This window comes from Clinocottus analis, unplaced genomic scaffold, assembly GCF_023055335.1.
Source record: "Clinocottus analis isolate CAN_PGR_092001 unplaced genomic scaffold, fCliAna1.0.p SCAF_13, whole genome shotgun sequence".
Classification (NCBI taxonomy): Eukaryota; Metazoa; Chordata; class Actinopteri; order Perciformes; family Cottidae; genus Clinocottus; species Clinocottus analis.
Window position 1 is genome coordinate 10,569,793 of NW_027175854.1, and position 22,708 is coordinate 10,592,500.

Sequence of the window (22,708 nt, forward strand, 5' to 3'; positions counted from 1 at the left end):
TCCTTTTTTTCTCTTTCCTAGCACAACGATAAAATGCTAGCATGGCAGGCAAGTCCTTCGTACATGCAAACATGTTTTGTGAAGCATGTTTGCATGTACTCAAATGTCCACCTCTCCACATGAAATATTGCGTCGCTCGGAATATTTTTTGGAAAGAGACGCGTTGAAGTCACTTTTAGTGAGACTAAATAATGTTGTGTTGTCTTTTCGCTGCCACGCCTAGTTTGAGGAGAGTGAGGAGGAGGAGGAGGAGGAGGAGGAGAAGGAAGACGTAGGGGGAGATGTGGAGAAAAATGAGGTTGAGGTTTGTTGCGGTCATCCTCAGGAGTCCCAAGTCCTACTTGTGTGCCCTGTCGTTCCCACTCACAATGACCTCTCAGTGACACTCAGTCCTACTGACACAATACGTCCCTTTGGTTGTCGTGGTTACTGTGTTTTTAACACATCCTCTGTGGTGATTTCCCTCTCCAGTTTATTTATTTTCACCCTCTTTCAGTGACGTTTGCCTCCCTCGAAACCAGTCACTTATTTCCCCTGAAACAAACAGTTATTTCTGATCTTTTTGTTGTGTCATTTTCTTTAATCTGTGTTCCATTTTGTGCGTTTCGTTTTTTGTTTTTTTTTGCAAAAGACTGACGAGAAGGTGGGTGTTACAAAATACAGCATGTACTTTCCAATGGAAAGAAAACCTGCAGTATTTGTTAATTTCAGTTTTATATTTCAAGTTGTGTAGTTACTTTTTTCACTTTTTTTTTTTCTTAAATCCCAAAACATTCCCACCATGCAAAGATGAGTGAACTAGTGGAAAAGGTAGGTCACATGCAGAGCAGCACTCTGTGTGACGGCCATCGATCCTCCATTGTCCCCTTTTAGTTGGAACTTAAAGTGAATCTCCAAACTCATAAGTATTATACCCCCGTGCCGAATATACTCTCGGGGCCAAACAAAACACACTATGCATTCCTAGTCGCTGCCTTTCCTCCCCTGAAGCCTTCCCAACCTCTCAGTCTCTGCTCACTAATGTGACCCCCTCGATCCTGACAGGCTATGAATCAGAAAGGCCATTGGATCTTTTGCTTAATGAGCCACAGCAGGGCTTCACCCGTACGACTTAGCTCTCCTGCAGGCTGTGCTTATTTAGATAAAGCCACAGTGCACACCTTTGGGACGATAATTCACTGTTTCCTACTTGTTCCCCCCTGCTTGTGCTTGTGAGACGTGTAAGTCGCTCTACTGCGGTATTAAACTTTTTTTGTTTGCTCTCTCTAAAAGTTGGAGACTGCTGATAAAAAGGTGGGTTTGCAATTTGGACCTTCTTTTTTTGCGGCGGGGCCCAGCATTTTATTTTATTTTTGTCCGTATAGTAGTAGTGTTTTTTCTTCAGTCATCACACACAATACAATGAGTAAAGCCGATATACAATCTCGTAAGTGAAAAAAAAGTCAAAAGGAGCATAACTTTGTTTTGATTTGTTAAATGTGATTTTTTTATTTTTTTTAAGTATTTTTGGCGTTTTTGTTGCCTGGTAAGACGCACGTCTCCTGCAGTATTAAACTTTCTTTTATTTTTTTGTGCTCCCTGCTAAAGTTGGAGCCTGCTGGTAAAAAGGTGGGTTTGTTGGGATGTATGTGTTGTATTTGTTTTTAAATACTCTCAATCACAGGGCTGGTGATGGACGTGTCTCCGCCACAGGAGGTTACAGTAGAACCCGCCCTTCTCATCTCTTTGGTTTGATAGTTATTGTAGTTATTTTTTTAAACCTTGGATTCCCACTTTTAAGCTCTTGCATTGAATTGCAGCTTGCAAGTTAATTTGGGGGAAAATATGACATGAAAACCTTTTTTTTAATTGCTCAAGTTCTCTGTCCTTCGAGAACTGGAATATCATATAATACTATACTTATTTTCCCTGCATTTACATTCTTCCCCAGTTTTTTATTTGCAACAAATGGCACTACAATGAATTCTAACCAGTGGCCTGTTGGGATTCCATCCTTCTCTCCGCAGATGGACGCAGAAGCCAGTGACTTGCTGAACGACCTGCAAGTGAAGCTGAACAACGTGCTGGATGAGCTCAGCAGCACGTTCGGGAACAGGTAGCCCGGTCCCGACTGTTTTCCAGTTAAATCGGCAACCGCACACGCGTCGGTACATCTTGATCTAACTTCTCTCTTTTTGTAGTTTCCAGAGCCGCATCAACGACTGCATGCGACAGATGGCGTCGCTGCTGTACCAGATCAAAGGGCCGCTCAACGCCAACAACAAGAACCAGGTGGACGCCGACTCCGACAATATGCTGCGGCCGCTCATGGACTTCCTGGATGGAAAGTGAGTCGGTCAAGATTTCTATCCATCTATTCGTTCATTAATTTAGCTTTTTTTTCTCCTTTTTCTTCCTCTTCTTCAGTCAAGTCAGGGGTAACGCACTTGTGGTCCACGTCTCTCACCAACTTGTGTGTGTGTTTGTTCCCCCACAGGCTCACACTGTTCGCCACTGCGTGCGAGAAGACCGTGTTGAAGCGCGTGCTCAAGGAGCTGTGGAGGATCGTAATGAGCAGCCTAGAGAAGACCATCGTCCTGCCACAGGGCAATGATACCTTTGTAAGCTTAGCGGCATTTGTAACTCATTCATTTTTTAGGTGCGGAAGAAACAGTGACTACATTTTCTTTATATATATTTTTTTTTTACCCCCAGGGAGCACAGATTCTCTCGGCTGCGAAAGAACTGGGCCAGCTCTCCAAACTCAAGGTATTCTAACGTCTTTGTCTGTATGACACCGTGTTATATCCACCCCCAGTGTTATATGACGGTGTCACTCATCTGTGGTTGTGCCGTCTCTTTGCTCATCATTCGGACGTGCAGGATCACATGGCAGGGGAGGCTAAGAGCCTGTCTCCCAGGCAGTGTGCTGTCATGGACGTGGCACTGGACACTATCAAGGTCAGTTTGTACTGCGGGTCTTTGGTTTCCTCTGGGATGCTGGATAGACGGGTCAAATTAGCCTCATCAACTATTCATCCATTAATCCGGTACCCTGAGCGGTCATGCAGGCAGCTCGTGGCCAGAAGCCACGGGCTTGTCGGATTTAACCAGCCAGGTAAAAGACGTGTGTGGTGGTTGAAGTGGCTGTAATGAGGGGTGAAGTGAGCCAGATTGTTTTGGACGGATGTTGAATTGGTTCTGTTGGTGTGAAGCCTCACCTTCAGTTTTTTCTACTGGAGTTTTAAATGGACCCACCCGGAAATACAGTGAAAAGTAGCTCTGACTGCAACACAAGCGGAGTGAGACTTCACAATAACGTGACATAGCTGATAGTCATTTGCTGTTGTATCAAACTACAATGCACACTTAAAAAAAAAAAAAGAAAAGTAACATTTTGACCAAAGTAAAGCAAACCTCCTGTTGTTCCCTCAGATGTTCATGCGGCCGACTCACCCCTCTGTTTCTTCCACAGCAATACTTCCATGCGGGAGGGAACGGTCTGAAGAAGGCGTTCCTGGAGAAGAGCCCCGAGCTGTCCTCACTACGCCACGCCCTGTCCCTCTACACCCAGACCACGGATACACTCATTCAGACCTTTGTGACCACCCAACATGCACAAGGTAGTTCAGACCGCTTTCTAATGGCGCATCTAAAAGGGTTAGAGATGTAGAAATGCATTGCCCACCAGACCAGCAGAGGGCAGTATATAATAAACAAAGGAACCATATGACCCCATTTTTGTTTCGGTTTGGCCCCGTGTTTCAAATTGCTGGACATTACCTTTGACGTGTCATTGCTGTCTTCTCTCTGTCTCCCGTGCTGCCTCTGTGCCAGTGCACAACGGGAAGGGCATAAGGTTAACGCCCAGTGAAAAAGTACCGCCCAGCAAGGGTAGGTTTCAATTGGACTCATCCGCCAGCCCTTCTTCTCCTTCCCCCCTACAACTCCCACCCGCCCTCTCTTTGCTACAGTTTCAGTTTTGTCACTTCATACCGCCGAGGTCACCCCCGAGCCCCCCTGCATCCTCCCTCTCATACGGACCCCACATCATCAATCACAGTGTGTTCTGCCGCCTGCATCAGGCCAAATGGAAGCTCATTGATTGTGTCTTGGTGTGCGTTTGAACCAGGTTCAGGCGTGGACAAGCCAATAGGCGAGGTGTCCATCCAGATCGAGCTGCACACTAATCCCGGGAACCGTGAGCGGAAGGTGACCGTCAAAGGTCTGTTTGACTTCTCTTGACACGATGCGAAAGATGTCGTTTTTAGTTTTGCTTAGCCAAGTCTCACTTTCTGATTTGCGTCCTGTTCTTTGTGCACATTTCTAGTGGTGGGTGCCTGCGATTTGAAGTGGCAGACCTCGGGCATGTTCCGGCCCTTTGTGGAGGTCACCATGATCGGGCCTCACCTCAGCGACAAGAAACGCAAATTCCAGACCAAGTCCAAGAACAACAGCTGGTCTCCCAAGTACAACGAGACCTTCCACTTGTGAGTGCTTGTGGGTTTTTTTTGTCCACGAATATTATAATAGAATAATTGCGAATGACCTTTTCCCAAATTTTTTTTTACCAAATTTATAGTCTGTACATTTCAGAAAAATCTAAGGAGTTACAGGCCAAACAATGTGTTGTTGTGCCATGAAACTAAATTCCAGTTTTCCAGTATTCCAGTGTATTTAGAAAAGGTAACTGCCTACCTTAGATCCAGATCCAGAGCATCCACAGTAAGTCTCTATCTCTCTGTCTCTGTGTCTCCGCCCCTCTCCCTCACAGCGCCCTGGGTAACCAGGATGGCTTTGAGTGCTACGAGCTGCAGGTCTGCGTGAAGGACTACTGCTTCGGCCGCGCGGACCGAGTGGTCGGCATTGCCGTGATGCAGCTGAGGGACATCACGGGGAAGGGCAACTGCGCGTGCTGGTGCCCGCTGGGCCAGCGCATCCACATGGACGACACGGGCCTCACGGCCATGCGCATCCTCTCGCAGCGCTCCAACGACGACGTGGCCAAGGAGTTCGTGAGGCTGAAGTCGGAGACACGCTCGGCCGAGGAGGGCAGATGAGGGGAAATGGAAGGGAGGGATGAGGGTAAAGACTAAAGAATAAAGACGGGAGCGCCGGAAGGCCTCCGGGTTTCACAATAAGAGACTCTTTTCTCAGACATGTTGTGTGTCTTTGCTGCTGCCGACTGTTTTGTAGGCGCCAACACACTTGTCACCTTCACGCCCTGGGGATTTTTGGACAAACACCCACTGTATTAATCGAGCTGCCACGCAGCACACACACACACACACACACCGACTCGTTCGAGCTTCACACTTACAAGTTTCAGCAACCACTTACTCATTTAACTTCTCTGCCCCGCTCCCTCATTCGCTGGAGCGGCTCTGGGCCAAACAAAGTTCCCACGACTCCCAAGTGTTGTTGTGCAATAACCCTCTTCTCACCACCCCCCTCCCTCCTCTCCCCGTCACCTGAACCCCATCATAGCCTGGCCATGTTTTTTTTTTATGCCTTACACTCTGCAAACTGTGAATGTGCTAAGTAAAGAGAAAGTGATCTCCCTGTTCTCTGTTCTTCATCTCATAGAAAGGGTCTTTAATCTGATGAACACTGGCCCGTCTTTTTTTACGGCCTGCCAAATATTGATCACGAGCTGATGAGATATCGTACCGATTTCACAAGTTACGTCTCAGGAGGAGGTACTTCGACTTATGACCCCTTAATCGTGCCCCTTAGTTTCGGTGATTCAGTTAAATGTGTGCCTTGCCATGTGAAACTCCCGTGATATGACCAGGACGCGATCTGTTAACAGCCATGTAACCATGCCGCTGTGCAGCCGTTTTATTTATTTATTTTTATACATATTTATTTTTGTCCGTCCTTTTCTCTTATATTTTGAAGACTGCAGTTTAAAAAAAAAAAATAGTTTGCCACCGGGCGGTCAGGTGTGACTCGAGCTGCCGCCGCCGTGCTTTGTTCAGCACGCAGTGACACATTAGCGCCTGCAGGCGCCGACTCGCATCCTCGAACGGCCATGGCTGTTTTATTTATAGTTCAGAAATATATGTTGAATCAGGTAACAACTTTTTCTTCCAAAAGAAAGAATATCTGAACATTTGAACACGAGTGTGGAATGACTTGTGGTTTACATTTCTGCTCTGTCTATGAGTGGCCTTACTTAAGTGGGAAAAATAACAAAAACAAATGGTGTTTCTCTTTTTTTCATTTCATGTCCTTGTATTTCATTTTGGCTTTGTGCAATGAAGACCCGGCCAGTTGTTGTTGTTTTTGTTGTTGTTGTTTTTGCCCATAATGATGTCAAATAAGTTTTCCAAGTGAAGTTCCTTATCATTTTTCTACTTTTTATTCTTGGATGATGTTGCAGGACGTCGTATCTTTTTGTCCCGGGTGGGGATTTCTTTGCGGCCTGTTGTTTATTCTGTGTCCTGATTTGTAAACACTTTCTGTGAATCCTCCGTTGAAGCGTGTCGCCAGCCGACTCGCTCAAGACTGACGGAGGAATATTAAAGTGTCACTTTTAACGAAGGATAGATATAGCTGTAATATAAGAGCCTCCGACTGTAGAAACCTCTTCTCCTCTTTGTTACAGGAAGTGACCCGTTGTGAATAAACACATCTCATAGCCGTTCTTTGATATATACACACACGTCCCTTGTGCCAAGCTACAGATATTCACTTTTTATGCTATTCTTCATTTCTCCGTTTTGTAAATTAGCTAACCCTCGGTCAACGACAACGGTTTATCAGTCATTGTGTTTTCTTTGTATCGTCAGTACATTTGAAATGTTGTCCTCACCATGTGAACATTCTCATCAATGAGTTTTGTATAAAGTATTTGAGAAGTATCTCATCTGTTTGTTTCTTCTCATAAATTGCTGCATATAATGTCAGCAGTTTATTCATGGCTTCCCATAAGCATAACACACATCCAGAAGCATTATGTTATCCAGGTGACCGTTCCCTCGCTCCATCCTCGTGAACGTGGTAACGCCTTTAGCCAAAGTCTTCCAGTTGGCACAGAACGTCCACCTGGACTCAAGAATCATGTTCAACAGGTACCTCAAAGCACTGAGGTCAGAGCATGGAACCTTGAGTTTGGAGCAAATAGCCAAGAGGACAGAGTCTGAACTCTGAAGTCATAATCCCCTTATTTAAGACTTCCTACGTCTTAAATAAGAGGAAGCACCAACGGCACCAACGTGATTTCTTGTCTTTCTTTTTATATTTATTTATATATATATATATATATATATATATATATATATATATATATATATATATATATATATATATATATATTTTGAATATATATTTTGAATATATATTCAATATATATATATTCAAAATATATATATATATATATATTTTGAATATATATTCAAAATATATATTCAAAATATATATATATATATATATATATATATATATATAGAATATATATATATATATATATATATATATATATATATATATTTTGAATATATATTCAAAATCGCGGACATTCTGTATTTCCTGTTCAAATAGAACAGGAAATCCCTTCAGATTGCGCAATCACTCACAAACTGGATTTAGTTTTATCATTTATTACAAATACGTTTATAAATATGTGCTTGTGTTATTGTTTTAATGCTTTCCCACTGAATTTAAGCATATTTAAATTTCTAAACTCTCTGGAGGAAAAGAAAAGGGGCGGTGTGAGGCCCCGTTTCCGGCCTCACACCGCCATATATATATATATATTAAATATATATATATATATATATATATATATATATTATATATTTATATATTATATATATATATATATATATTATATATTTATATATTATATATATATATATATATATTAAATATATATATTATATATATATATATATATATTAAATATATATATTAAATATATATATATATATTAAATATATATATATATATTTTTCCTCCAATTCAAGTCTGCTGTGTTAAGTTCCATCTTCTCAAAAAAAACAATCATTAGGTCTGTTTTACGACATCCGTACACACACACACACACACAATAACTAATTTAGCAAGCTGTTCATGTTGAGATCCCCCGGGCGACATGCAGCCCTCCTCTTGTGTTCTAATCCAGGTATTAAATTCCATTTCTGTCCTCCATGAAATAACATCTGGAGCTGCTGTTTTAGTAAATCATTCAAAATAAATCTAATAAAAAAATCTTTACACTATAAGTAAGTAAAAAAAAAAACAAGCCCAGGGTCCGAGCATGTGCATCTGCCGCAGGATGTGTCCCACCAGACGCCCAGATCACGCCCTAACGCTGGCCCCTGATTGGCCCGGGGCCGTGCACCTGTGCTGTTGTTTTTACGGCCCTCTTTTGCCGCCTCCAGGTCCAAAGGTCGCTGCGCTGTTTGCTCAAGCCCTGAGCTGTTAGGCATCCGAGGGAGACGCGGGCTCTTCCTGCTTCAACCTGAAACCCAACCACCGCAGGCACCTCTCTATCACCACCGCGGCGTTTCACCTGTCGTCCCTTCCTGTCGTCCCATCCTGCGTGTCTTTCATCCCTCTGGAGGCCCCGGGTCGAGCCCTGTTCTCTGCCGGTTCCTGGACGTCCAGACAGAGCACAGACGAGGTGGAGGGAGGGTGGGGGGGGCGGAGGACGCCTGGATTTACTTCACCTGAGTCGGAAGCAAAGGGAGGATTGAAATTCGCCTCTTATTTTTTTGTCCCGTTGAGGCCTCTGTGTTCCTGCGTCTATGCGCGTGTGCAGGACTCTGCACAGGGAGTCACTTCTTCTTTTTTCTTCTTGGTTGAGGTACGTGGCTTGTTTTTTCATTTCTTTTGCAGACATTGGGGAAATGGTGGATGTACAATACTTCAGCAGGGGCGAGGGAATACTTTTGTAATGTGAGGCATATTTTAAATCAAAGTCCAAGCCCATTTGTTTTCAAATTACATTAGTTATGAGGGTGCAAGCGAGTGAAACATGTCCGACAAAGATGACAAACTGTCATAATGATCTGCTATATATATATATATATATATATATATATATATATATATAGTTTATATTCAGGGTCAGCTACCAATTCTTCATTTTTGCGATTTCACTGTAGACCTTTTGCCTTCTGCCGGTTCCATTTTGTGACCCCTCCGCAGGTAAACCAAGCAAAAACTACAGACTATAGATTTTTTTCTGCCTGCGTATTCAAAAAGCAATTCTGAGCAAGTCGAACGTTCACGGTCGCTTCGCTATCTTGATCTTTGTGGTGATATAGACTTTCCTCTGGTACAAAGGGTTAAAAAAGGAGTGCCTCGACGTGCATTTACAGCTCCACAGAGCAGATAAACAAAAGTCTAAAGATGTCTCACGACATCAAATTCAACTGTGTTTTCCCGCTTGGGTGTCATGCAGCTTCCAAGCGTTTATAAAAACATACCCTCAATGTTTGTTTTTCTTTATGGCTTTAAGAGCAAACCAGGTTTCTCAACATTAATTGCACGTAATATAATTGGACCCTCAATAAATATACTAGTAGTTCCCCCTCCTCACTTCTGCACAGTTTCTCCTTAGTCAGTCCAGCTATGAGGAAATGGCGTCGCTCTGTAAACGGTGGAAGTGAAACGTAGAGCTCTTTCTCCAGGTGGGAGGTGTGGCGATGCTGAGCTGAAGATGGGGTCGGTAACGTCGTACTTCGGCTCGTTGTGTGGGAAAGAGGAGAAGATAGGTGAGCTCTGGCGCTGGGCATTAAATGTAAAGGTTCTACAAACAAAAGAAGTTCTTGTTCTTGCATCGCCGCCGCCTCATCTGCGTTGTGTTTCCTGTCACAGAGGAGGAGAGACACTTCCGAGCGAATGACAGACCCTTCAACCTGTCTTACCGCTATGCCGTGAGTATGAAAGGGGAAAAAGTGCGGCGAGACAAGCGGCCGTCTGCCGTCGCCACCTTTTCACCTGTCACTTCTCCTCCTCCTGCAGGACAATGCCATCAAGACGGCCAAATACAACCTTTTCAGCTTCCTGCCGCTCAACCTCTTCGAGCAGTTCCGGAGGCTCGCCAATGCCTACTTCCTCTTCCTCATGGTCCTCCAGGTAGATACTGTGTCTTTGTTGTAGCGCCAGCTCACTGATAGCGGCAGAGAGGCGGACGTCTTTGCAAATGTCCACAAATCATTTGCCGTAGGAATTCGACCTTTGACCTGACATGACACTTGACTTGACGTTCTTTTCAACGTGTGCGTTCGGTTCCATTGACAGCTCATCCCGCAAATCTCCTCCCTGTCCTGGTTCACCACGGCCGTCCCGCTCATCTTGGTGCTGACCATGACGGCGGTCAAAGACGCCAGCGATGACATAGTAAGAGGGAACCGTGGGCCGCTTCGTGAGGAGTCCGCTCAAAACGATGAGACGCAAAGTAACACAACACATGGGAATAATAATCACTGTTTTGTCCCCGGAGTAGAACAGGCACAAAAGCGACAAGCAAGTAAACAACCGCCTGGTGGACGTCCTCATCGATGGAGAGTGAGTCATTTTGCCTGCCTTTACACTTCTGATAAAGGATAAAAGCACACCTATATATATATATCCAGCTTTCTTGAGCTTCAAAAAACATTTGTTATGTCATTTTGTTATCTCGTGGTGCATTTACATTTCTTTCTGGCAGACTGAAGAACGAAAAATGGATGAACGTTCAGGTCGGAGACATAGTCAAGCTGGAGAATAATCAGTTCGTCACAGTGAGTATGGAGACGCTGCGATAACGATAGAGCCACCGAGAGCGAGACAAAGTTCCCTCGAGTGATCATAAAGCTTATCTGTGATCCGCTTCGGGCTGTCTGCGCTGTATCTTGACTCTTTTCCTTTTGAAGGCCGACCTCATGCTGCTGTCCAGCAGCGAGCCTCTCAACCTGGTGTACGTGGAAACGGCTGAACTGGACGGGTAAGCGTGCTGACAGCCCGTGTCTCACACTGGTCTTGGATTTCTCACCCCACTTCAGCCGGGTCCCTCTCACGTCCTCTCTGTGTGTCTCCCCCAGTGAAACCAATCTGAAGGTGAAACAGGCCCTGACGGTAACCGGAGAGATGGGGGACGGCATCGACGCGCTGGCTGGCTTCAACGGTGGGAAGCTGAATGAAGCAGTGTTCAGCATAGTTTCTCGAATAGCCCAACATTCTGGGATAACAGTATTTGTGACAGATTCGTGTTCAAGATAGTGTGGTTTCTCTGTAGTTATTTCCATTCAAATTCACCTTTTTTGTGTTAAAGCTGTTGATGGAAATTACATAAATAAGTGTAGAACTAAATACCTACTGTTCCTCATGAATACATCACACTTTTAAGCTGTGTATTTAACTGTGTTGCTGATCTCTCTCTCTCTCTCTCTCTCTCTCTCTCTCTCTCTCTCTCTCTCTCTCTCTCTCTCTCTCTCTCTCTGTCTCTCAGGTGAAGTGCGATGCGAGCCTCCCAACAACCGTCTCGACAAGTTCAAGGGAACCCTCACCCTGGACGGACGAACCTACTCTATGGACAATGACAAGGTGCTGCTCAGAGGGTGCACGCTGAGGAACACCGAGTGGTGCTTCGGTCTGGTCATCTTCGGAGGTGAATAGTTGCTTTGACCGGAGTTTTATTTGAGCAACAGACCAGAGACAGACCAGTTTCCGTAAGGAAAGGGGGGGGGGTGAGGGGGGGGGAAGAAGACTGTCAATAATGACTTACAAAAATTGCCTTGACACTCAAATATGTCATTGATTAAGAATGAATGTAATTGGCAAAGATAAGGGCAGTTAATGGTGAGTAGATTAAATTAACTCTACTTTAGCTACAAGATGCTTTTTGTTTTCACGTTGCAGCGCATCAATTGTCAGCCTACCGCCTCAATAAATGACAACCCTGCACTCAGTTAGCATTTCATATGCTAATGTTGGACCACTTCGGTTAAATACCAAAAACTAACAAAATGTTAAAGCAAGTGAAGGAAAATTAATCCAGAGGAACGAAAAGAGATGTTCTTATAGCCACTGAATTTGATAAACATTTAAAAAAAGACAGAATCCCTGCAGTAGCTTGTATCTAACAAGATAGACGAGACAGGCCCGTGTCGGGAAGTCCAAGTTGTAGTTCGTCACATTATAACATTAAAGGCCTACACGAGAGGAAAGCAAAGTAAAGCCTACCATGAATACAAACTTCATTACGTATAATGATTCACCCTCACTCACTTCTCCTTCAACGCGACGCCTCTTATCTTATCCATCTGCATGATTGTCAGCGTACGACATTGACAAGTGCTGGACTCTCTTCAGGTCCCGACACCAAGCTGATGCAGAACAGTGGGAAGACCATCTTCAAAAGGACGAGCATTGATGACCTGATGAACGTGCTGGTGTTGTGCGTGAGTGTCACTGCAGCACAAAGACACACAAGCTCTCGTGTACAGAAAGTGTTTGTTTTTTAAAGATTCTCCAAGTGTTTGTACGGATTGATACCATCTCTCTCTCTCTCTCTCTCTCTCTCTCTCTCTCTCTATATATATATATATATATATATATATATATATATATATATATATATATATAAATATATATATATATATATATATATATATATATATATATTGTTATTGAGATGTGTGATATCTTGACCCCATCAGATCTTTGGCTTCCTGGCGTTAATGTGCACCGTCCTGGCCATCGGCAACGCAATCTGGGAGGTGAGGGAGGGCTCTGTGTTCACGGTCTTCCTCCCCCGTGAGGGAGAGGCCAGCGCCGCCCTCTCTTCCTTCCTCTCCTTCTGGTCCTACGTCATCATCCTCAACACGGTGGTGCCAATTTCGCTCTACGTCAGGTGCGGTACGGCAACGAAGACGTAACTTGACTTTAGCTTCAGAGTGCTAGTCTCACACGCCCCTCCCACCTCCCAATGTGTGTCGATGTCAGTGTGGAGATCATCCGCCTGGGGAACAGCTTCTACATAGACTGGGACCGGAAGATGTACTACCCCAAGAGCGACACCCCCGCCCAGGCGAGGACCACCACGCTCAACGAGGAGCTGGGCCAGATCAAATACATCTTCAGCGACAAGACCGGCACCCTGACGCAGAACATCATGACGTTCAACAGGTGCAGCATCAACGGGAAAGCTTACGGTGAGACGCTCGGCCCGCATGCAACCTTTAGTTGCACAGACACACCGGCGGTGGGTGGATGACTGATTTGGAAGTGTGTTTTTACTCAGGGGAGCTGTTTGACTTCTCTGGACAGAGGGTGGAAATAACAGAGGTGAGAGAAGAATGCCGACGCACCATCGTATATTTCTGTGAATTTTGTGACCGTGGAGTGTCATTCCAACTCTTTTGTCTCTCTTGTCTCGCTACTTTCCCTCCCGCAGAAGACGGAGAAAGTGGATTTCTCCTGGAACCGGCTGGCTGATCCAAAGTTCGCCTTCCACGACCACAGCCTGGTGGAGACGGTGAGAGAGGGAAACAAAGAGGCTCGGGCCTTCTTCCGCCTGCTGGCTCTGTGCCACACCGTCATGCCCGAGGAAAAGAAAGAGGGTGAGCATCCTCCAGTGGGAGCGGCTTTTGGTGTCATGCGGGGATGCAGAGGTTTAAAACAGAGGAGTTACAATGTGTGTGTTCTGTTTCTGAGGTAATGTGGGAAATATTGGGCCTGAATTGTGCAGATTCCTTCAATTCTTCTATTTTTACTCCTCATGTGAACAATTTTTAGTAGCAGTAAAAAAGGACCCAGTGACTGACAGCAGTGCAACTCCCTCCCCTCCCCTTTTTTGCCGTTTCCATCTCCTTGCAGGCGAGCTCAACTACCAGGCCCAGTCGCCCGACGAGGGCGCGCTGGTGACCGCGGCCAGGAACTTTGGTTTTGTGTTCCGCTCGCGCACCCCAGAGAGCATCACGGCCGTGGAGCTGGGCAGGCAGGTCGTCTATGAGCTGCTGGCCGTTCTGGACTTCAACAACGTCCGCAAGAGGATGTCCGTCATTGGTGAGAGGGAAAATATGACGTTTGAGTCTCTGTAGACTTTCAAGAGAGATAATATTGAGATGTTTTTTAAAAGGGATGTCTACAAAATGATTCCTTCATGGTTTTGTTCCTGGATGCACCGATATCGAGCCGATACTGACTCAAAAGCTGCAGTGGGGTCTCTGTCAATAGGGTTGATCTACTCAATTCAATTCTATGTTTCTAGAAGTAGAATTTGAAGTAATGGATACGTTTGGACATCAATTGTAATTCCTGTTAATTGTGAGTGTCAGTTGCTGATACTATTTGAGCAACAAATAATTCCATACATTTATATTGATGTATTTACTGTATGGTATATGTTATTGTTTTTACAAAGTTAGAAAAGCAATCTTTAAATATATCCTAAAGGGCAGATATCTTCTGCCCTTTAGTAGAAGGCACATTGTTCATGTGGATGTATTTAACGGCGTCTCCCGCTGTCATGAAAGTGATGCTCGCAGCGATGTGTCGCCTCACGACTCCCGACATGATTTCCAGTGCGTGACCCCGAAGGCAAGTTGACTCTCTACTGCAAAGGAGCAGACACCATCATCTATGAAAGACTGCACCCGTCCTGCAACAAACTGATGGAAGTCACCACCAGACACCTCAACGTGAGTGATGCTGCCATTTTTTAAATTTTTTTTTTGCCTATTTGACAGTTAAATAAAAAATGTATTTATCCAACCAAAACAGGAGTATGCAGGAGACGGCCTTCGCACGCTGGTGCTGGCCTACAAGGACTTGGATGAGAGCTACATGGATGAGTGGAAACTGCGCCACCATGAGGCCAGCACCGCAATGGACGACCGAGAGGAGAGGCTGGATCAGCTGTACGAAGAGATAGAGAAAGACCTGATGGTCAGTCCACATCACTCTGGAGTTTGATTGGCTCAGTAATGAGACGCTTCATGTCTGGCTTTGTTGTTTGTGTGCCCGCTTCTTTGTATAAACAATTTAATATACTGCATATCCTGCTACATAATAATGTTCAATTCAAAATGATGAGACACCGAGAAATGATGAAACTCTGCCTCAGACCAACACACATATCTCATATGCAGATTTAACTGCAATAGAAACCAGCATTGCTTTATTAAATGGATGTTTTAATCCTGCCAGAAAGATCATGAGCTGTGAAAAGAGTGTCGCATCACACAGACTGAATCCTTTTCACATGTTTGTCCATCCTGTTTCTTTTGTTTTTTCCTAGCTGTTGGGAGCGACAGCTGTGGAGGACAAGCTGCAGGACGGCGTGCCACAGACCATAGAGCAACTGGCTAAAGCTGACATCAAAATCTGGGTGTTAACTGGTGATAAACAGGGTTAGTGTGTCACAGACTTTGTGTTCCTGTTCAAATCACATATTTCATGACGGGTAAAGTAAGACACTAATATAAGGAAAAGTATATTCTCCTATTCTGTCACTGTTGATCTCCCTCTCGGGTCTCTCAGGGCATCTAAACATGCTGTGTTTCGTGTGTAAATTCACCAGTCAGAGAGAGAAAATGTTTTGGCATGTTTGACGTATGATTTTCACCACGATAACTGTGCGTATTGAAACAGAAACAGCGGAGAACATCGGCTACTCCTGCAACATGCTGAGAGAGGAGATGAAGGAGATTTTCGTTGTGGCAGCCAACACGGCGGAAGCGGTCAGAGAGGAGCTTCAGTACGTATAGTCATAAAGAAATGTCTGCTGAATAGAACAAATATATATTGAGCAGGTCATTTTCCAACGTCAACATATTTATTATAACTATGACAAAAAAAGTGTTGGGTTTAATAATGTATTCCACACAATTTGATATCCAAAGCGACTTACAAGAAGTGCATTCACCCGGTAGTACAAACTCAGAACAACAAGAATCAAGAAAGTACTAAGTTAAGCTACAAAGTGCTAACAGTAAGTGGCATTTAAATGCTACTAAAGTGCTACTACTGCAGTACCTTCCTTATTCAAGGTGTACTTGAAAAAGATGTAGAGACTTTCTGCTGTCCTGATGTCAATGTGGAGCTCATTGAACCATTGAGGAGCCTGTACAGCAAACAGTCGTGGCTTAATGATGATAACTGTATCATAAACAGCTGGATAATGACATCCTCACTGTTCGGCACTCATGTGAACCGTGGATTAATTACACAGGTTCACATTATTCATCACAATGTTTTTATTATTAAAAGACAAAAACCCTGCCAAAGCTTTTCTTTAAAACTGACCACCACCATCCCCGGGCCCGTCCTGTCTTCAGGAACGCGAGGAGGAAAATGTGTCCGCAAGGGGCGGAGGAGCCGACTGTGGTCAAGGCTCGAGCCGGCCTGTTTTGGCTCCAGAAGACGGAGCGAGTGGAGGACGAGAAGACGGAGGGAGAATATGGCCTCGTTATAAATGGGCACAGTCTGGTAGGAAGACTTCTTCAGCCACGCTTTCTATTTTTCACCAGCTGCTGAATAAACAAGACATGTCGGATCCGGAAAAGTCCTGCTAGATGCCCTGTTATATATATTTTGGGGCCCAAGAAAAGAAACGCCACATTGTACAATACACATAATACACTCCTGACCCTCATGAGAACCCTTTAATCCCGTCTTCCCTTCGGTCCTCAGGCCTTTGCACTGGAAAAGAACTTGCAGCTGGAGCTGCTGAGGACAGCATGCATGTGTCAGACCGTGATCTGCTGCAGGGTCACCCCGCTGCAGAAGGCCCAGGTGGTTCAGCTGGTGAAGAAATACAAGCAGGCTGTCACTCTGGCCATCGGCGACGGGGCCAACGATGTCAGCATGATCAAGGGTGAGCCCATTCAGTGTACCGCGAGTATCCTGAGAGACAGATTTGCAGTAAAAGCGAACACTTGGCCGATAGTTGTTGCTCATCATGTGAACCCTGCGCCTTTGTCTTCCTGTCCGGCCCTCCAGCTGCTCACATCGGTGTTGGTATCAGCGGCCAGGAGGGCATGCAGGCGGTTCTCTCCAGCGACTACTCCTTCGCCCAGTTCCGTTACCTTCAGCGCCTCCTGCTGGTGCACGGCCGCTGGTCCTATCTGCGCATGTGCAAGTTCCTAAAATACTTCTTTTACAAGAACTTCACCTTCACCTTTGTGCATTTCTGGTACGCCTTCTTCTGCGGCTTCTCTGCTCAGGTATGAGGTCACATCCTTTTTGATGGGTCACATGCAGAAGGAAAACAATGTGTGATGAGTGAGACACTAATAAACCCTAAGAATAAGGCATATTGAATGAAATATGTCTCTGGTTGAAATGAGAAAACAATTACCCACTACTAACCTATTTATTTTACCACAGTAAACATTGTAAACATGAGGTTATGTCTCAATCTCTAGTTTCCAGTCTTCGTCAATACAACATGATGTTAATTTAGTAAATTATGCTCCATTTAGAGACAAAGACTATACAGCAGAGTATGCTTTAAGGCGGGGCTACAAGGTTTTTCACAGGTCGGCACTGCGTTGTAAATTAATTTTAACATTTGTTCGCATAAAAATGTCTTAGTCGGCATTCAGATGTGCTCTATGAGCTCAAATGTAATTGGAGAAACCTGTATGAACACTATGGACACAACGATGTTACAGCAAAAAAACCCAAAAAGTTTGCTCAAATGTACCCTTTTCAACAAATGTTGAACATTAACAGGTACACTGTAATTAATGCCGTACATGACGAATGTTCGCTTTGTGGTTCTTGTTCACAGACGGTGTACGACGAGTGGTTCATCACCTTGTACAACCTGGTTTACACAGCACTTCCTGTTCTCGGCATGAGCCTCTTTGACCAGGTGTGCACTATTAATAATAATATGTTAATATTCTGTTCATTTGAATATAGCTCACATGCCCCAATTCAACATTTTCATTTGTTTAATATCATATAATGTATCTGTACTACATAAACCCACTTGTATTCTCTCTCTCTCTCTCTCTCTCTCTCTCTCTCTCTCTCTCTCTCTCTCTCTCTCCATCCAATTCTCTGATTCGGCAGGACGTGAACGACCGCTGGAGTTTCCAGTACCCCCAGCTCTACACCCCGGGCCAGCTCAACCTGTACTTCAGTAAGAAGGCCTTCGTGCGCTGCTTGGTGCACAGCTGCTACAGCTCCCTCATCCTCTTCTTCATCCCGTGGGCCGCCATGCACGACACGGTCCGAGACGACGGCAAGGACGTCGCCGACTACCAGTCCTTTGCTCTGCTGGCGCAGACCTGTCTGCTGATCGTGATGAACATACAGGTGGGGACAGCAAATAGCAATTTTTTTTGTCTTTGACCAAAATGTCATGGACAGTCATGGATTTTATTCACAGCACCAAGCCCTTGAAAACACACATAATGAAGAACTGAATATGTGCGGCTGATTTGAATACAAGAAAGCGCTCTTGCGTCTTTTTGCAGCTGTCTCTGGACACCCACTACTGGACCGCGGTGAACCAGTTCTTTGTCTGGGGCAGCCTGGCCGCTTACTTCGCCATCACGTTAACCATGTACAGCAACGGCATGTTCCTCATCTTCACCTCCTTTTTCCCCTTCATCGGTGAGTACGCTCGGCTCGGTCAATAGTATGAGAATAAACGCTCTTACTACGGGATTGTTGCTGCTGGTCTGACACGTCTGGAACTTCCAGGCACGGCAAGAAACTCTCTGAACCAGCCCAACGTTTGGCTCACCGTCTTCCTGACCTCCCTCCTCTGCATCCTGCCGGTGGTGGCTTTCCGCTTCCTTTCCATTCAGCTTCGGCCCACCGTCAACGACAAGGTGAGGTGGCACACGACACCGACACGTCTTCTGCCTCGATGCCTTTTCTCCCATTAATACATAAAGCTCTCTGAGTGAGGCCATTTAAACTCCCACGTTATCCCTCGTGTTCCAATCAGGCCTTCTGATATATCGACTACAGGGGGAAAAAAGAAGCATGGTTATTATCATGGATAAGAAGAAGACCTACACTCTCTTGTGGTCACACTTGCTTGGTTTGATGTCCATGAACCAACAACTGGAACATGTTTAAATATTGTGTCGTTAGATACACAAGGTTTTATCAGCATCACGGTAGCGTTAAACATCAGATTACTGGAACATTCAGTGACCGGCTGCCTCCACTTATCTCAGATGTCAAAATGTTGGCTTTCACTGGCGTCATCTACGAAGTAGTCACAGTAACTTTGGTTAGTAATAATAACATTATCATTTCAAGATTTTAAAGGGACGACTGTGATGGACTTAGCTGGCACTCATATATTAAGGATATTTAGATTTAGACTAAAGCCGTATAACAATTCTGAGGTCACATCATGGGATAGGAATATACAAGCCAGCACATTATAGAGATCGGTGGACCCTGTCAAAGCCTGATAACCAACAGCAACCTGCACCCATATGGATGTCTACATTAACGACTCGTCCCCCCCGTCCTTCCTCTAGGTGAGACACAAGTTGCGGAAGGAGGCGCTGCCGGCGCCGGCTCCTCGCCGCCCGCCCGCCAGACGCATCAGCACCCGCCGCTCGGGTTACGCCTTCTCCCACGCGCAGGGCTACGGCGAGCTGGTGACGTCCCGGAGGTTCCTGCTGAAGCTGCCCCTGAGGAGCCGACCAGTGCTGTTCACGCAGACGGACTCCCCGCTGGCTCAGAATCAGCCGCAGTTCTACCGCACCATCGCCGAGGAGCCGGAGGACTCGCAGGGCCGGAGTGCCGGAGGAGTGGCGGCCGCCACCGCCGCAGCAGAGTGATGAATATCACTGTGGAAATCTTGGACTTGCCCACACCTGCAACCTCAAAGGACCACACAGGGGCTTGTGTGTGTTTCTGCAACACTCACACGCTGCTCAACATCACTGCTGACCCCAAGCGTACCACGAGGTTTTACATCGATGTTCAATTTATTTCCATTTAACAACAGTCAACACATGGTTTTAAGCAGGGAATCACTTGAATCTCTCAGATGCTTGAACGCTATTAAGATCACATTTTGGTTGTCTAACAACACAGATCATCGATGTCATAATGCTTTTCCTGTTCATTTCTAAAATGACTTTATTGGCATTGGATCGAGTCAGCAAATCAAGGCTTTCAGGAAAAATTGTTAAAGATTATTTGAAGTGTCGGCTGTTTCATTACAACGTAGACAAACAGTAGAAGATATGCAACCTGGATGCGTCAGCCTCGATGGTAAACTTTAAAAATTTCAAATTTTAGATGCAGATTGTCCTCAACGAGCTGAAACATGCAAAACCAGGGAACCGAGATTCACTCTGTGTCATGAACCAAATTGTTGTGATTTTAAAGAAAGTTCAGTTTAAATGAATGTAAACGGTTTACTGGTCTCACCACACTGCCTGCAACATGGAGTTGTATTTTGTACCTTTTTTAATTGTTTGTTTTAAGGTTTTTTTCTTCAAGTGGATTGTCAACACTCAGGGTGTCATTCTTAGAAAGCAAAAAACAGTGATTTTAGTTGAAATCCACTATTTTCACTTTGTTGTTTACATAATTGTATAAATGAAGATGTTTTTTTTAACATTGTTTTAATAATGCTCTGCCTTAATAAACCGTTTGTTCATTAAGTGTGGCGTTAGCCGCATGGGGTCAGAGACATGCTCGCCAGTCATTGAGAGCCCTAAATGACTGCATGCTGTCTTGGCTTTAGGCTTCTTCTTGATCAGGTTGAGATTTCAATAGATTTTTCTTTGCCTCTGACAGACGAGGGTGGGGGTACAAACCAAAACCAGTCATAATTTAGACCTCAGACTCTGGACAGTTTGTAAGATAATTTTGTGTTACGTTTTCACAGTTTTACAAAATAAGGAAAAACACAAAAAACTCTGGTTAAAAACTTTATTTTCAGGTTCAAACTGCTAACATTGACTGAATATTCGTCCAGATTTGATGGCGAAAACAGGTTTTTGTCTCTACAACATCATGAATACTCCCTATATATAGTCACAGCACTCGCATTACATCCTCCAAAATGTCAGCGCTACATGGAACATACTTGCAAAGACTTTTTATTGTATTATATCTTTGCAAAGAAGTCAATATAAAAGTTTGAAATGCATCTCACTCATGTTAAGATTATAAGAATATATTGAGGCCTTAAACAAACCAAAATGAGTACCATACAGAAGTACAAAATATTTGCCCTCTTAGGTCATCTAAGGCCAAAATGACACTTCAACAGAAAGTCTCTGTTTCCTTCGTTAGCTCCAGATAAGAGGAACAGAATGCCACATGCTAGCCACATGCTTATCAACACCTGATAAATTACTTGCTTTTCCAGGCTTTCGCAGAGCAAACCGGCTGGCTCTCACTTAGTCCTCGGTCACCATCACGACGAGAGCACACAGGTGCTTCATATGAGCCAATCAGTTTAACACACAAACCAACTGAAGTCTTTTTGAGGAGTGACAGCGTCATAAACAAAAGCTATATATTGCGACGTCGTACGGCAGTAGTAGCCACACTTTCAAAAAAGAATTGCAACATTTTCTAGTTTGACATTTCCTTCCTCTGTGAGGGACAGTGGACTTGGACTTGCCCGCACCTGCAACTGTAAAGGACCACACAGGGGCTTTTGTGTGTTTCTGCAACACTCACACGCTGCTCAACATCACTGCTGACCATTGTCCAAAAGCATACTACGAGGTTTTGCATCAATGTTCAGTTTATTTATTTTTATTTTATTTTACTGGTGACATAAAGGTACAGTGATGTCATATGAGGGATAGTGTGAGGACCAGCAGGCACCACACATCATTTCAAAATCCCTTTTTCTCTTCAGTCCAAACACATATTTTGCAAACATGTCATTTATTTTTATTCCGTCACCCTTCCTACAACTCCATAACAGATCGACCTCGATCGCTAGACCAAGTCATCTTACGTCTTACGTCTTATACTGACGTGAGATGGAGGACACCTCTGCTTGTAGAGGCTGCTTCCTGCTGAACAAGTCAGTTGAAATTATGTTGAATTTGTAGATAAACTGATAGAAACACGCATTGGAAAAAGGCCTGTACACAGAATCTGTATATGGAGGGCAAAAATGTCAGATTATTATAAATATTTGATAACCCGGACTCTTTCCAGAAGCCTCAATCCTCCAGATGTGTTTGCATTATGCATGTATTCTCTCTCTCTCTCTCTCTCTCTCTCTCTCTCTCTCTCTCTCTCTCTCTCTCTCTCTCTCTTTGCCTGTCTTTCTCTCTCTCCCACATACATGCATCTTGGACTGTTACGTCTGCACTACACACGCACACGCACACCCACCCACACACACACACACACACACACACACACACACACACACACACACACACACACACACACACACACACACACACACACACCACACACACATACTGCATTCAACTGCAGTGTCCTCTGGGACTGCCAGCGATGACATCACCGGTGGAGGGCTGTTCCGGCACGGATCCATTTGCTTTCTGATCCACAAGAAAAAGAAGTTCCATGATTCCAAATGTTGACAACAGGTTTTAAATAGAGGGGAAGAAAAATAGAAAAATGACTTTCAAATGATATCTTTTGAATTATTATAAGGATCATGAGAAGTCATCCACTTGGCAAAGCTTCAGATTTAGCATGAATTCCTCCTGCTCTAAGTTAACCCTTGCTCCTCCCCTTTCTGGCCTCGCAGCGCAGTCAGCAGACGCCACAGTCTCCGGTGAAGGTCACCGAGAGACCT

At 44.6% G+C, this 22,708-nt stretch overlaps 2 protein-coding genes across 4 annotated transcripts in view; both read left to right on the top strand.

Annotated features, from left to right (window-relative positions):
- The window catches only part of LOC137783611 (protein unc-13 homolog B-like), a 62,379-nt gene extending 55,545 nt beyond the window's left edge, over window positions 1–6,834 (top strand). For 2 of the 3 annotated variants that reach the window (XM_068573736.1, XM_068573737.1), the window contains exons 31-40: window positions 2,007–2,095; window positions 2,181–2,327; window positions 2,477–2,600; window positions 2,695–2,748; window positions 2,863–2,940; window positions 3,455–3,602; window positions 3,817–3,873; window positions 4,112–4,204; window positions 4,310–4,469; window positions 4,754–6,834. In XM_068573736.1, the coding sequence (XP_068429837.1) occupies window positions 2,007–2,095; window positions 2,181–2,327; window positions 2,477–2,600; window positions 2,695–2,748; window positions 2,863–2,940; window positions 3,455–3,602; window positions 3,817–3,873; window positions 4,112–4,204; window positions 4,310–4,469; window positions 4,754–5,039 (1,236 nt within the window). In that variant the 3' untranslated portion in view covers window positions 5,040–6,834. The remainder of the gene's footprint in view (window positions 1–2,006; window positions 2,096–2,180; window positions 2,328–2,476; window positions 2,601–2,694; window positions 2,749–2,862; window positions 2,941–3,454; window positions 3,603–3,816; window positions 3,874–4,111; window positions 4,205–4,309; window positions 4,470–4,753) is intronic. The other variant, XM_068573738.1, reaches the window with a different exon arrangement.
- Window positions 6,835–9,649: 2,815 nt separating this feature from the next.
- atp8b5b (ATPase phospholipid transporting 8B5b) lies at window positions 9,650–19,736 on the top strand. The gene is made up of 27 exons (XM_068574207.1): window positions 9,650–9,704; window positions 9,808–9,866; window positions 9,955–10,068; window positions 10,234–10,332; window positions 10,439–10,500; window positions 10,643–10,715; window positions 10,848–10,918; window positions 11,016–11,098; window positions 11,423–11,581; window positions 12,286–12,374; window positions 12,633–12,826; window positions 12,919–13,127; window positions 13,217–13,260; window positions 13,370–13,535; window positions 13,792–13,980; window positions 14,500–14,615; window positions 14,698–14,862; window positions 15,215–15,326; window positions 15,568–15,673; window positions 16,254–16,404; window positions 16,609–16,792; window positions 16,918–17,141; window positions 17,711–17,794; window positions 17,998–18,243; window positions 18,405–18,543; window positions 18,634–18,764; window positions 19,431–19,736. Exons 1-27 carry the CDS (start codon window positions 9,650–9,652, stop codon window positions 19,734–19,736), a joined length of 3,630 nt encoding a protein of 1,209 aa, XP_068430308.1.
- The last annotated feature ends 2,972 nt before the right edge of the window (window positions 19,737–22,708 follow it).

Coding starts and splice junctions, on each gene's coding strand:
- atp8b5b (XM_068574207.1), top strand. CDS start 9,650: ATGGGGTCGGTAACGTCGTACTTCGGCTCGTTGTGTGGGAAAGAGGAG. Junction 10,333..10,438: donor AAGACGCCAGCGATGACATA/GTAAGAGGGAAC, acceptor TCCCCGGAGTAG/AACAGGCACAAAAGCGACAA. Junction 15,674..16,253: donor GCGGTCAGAGAGGAGCTTCA/GTACGTATAGTC, acceptor TCCTGTCTTCAG/GAACGCGAGGAGGAAAATGT.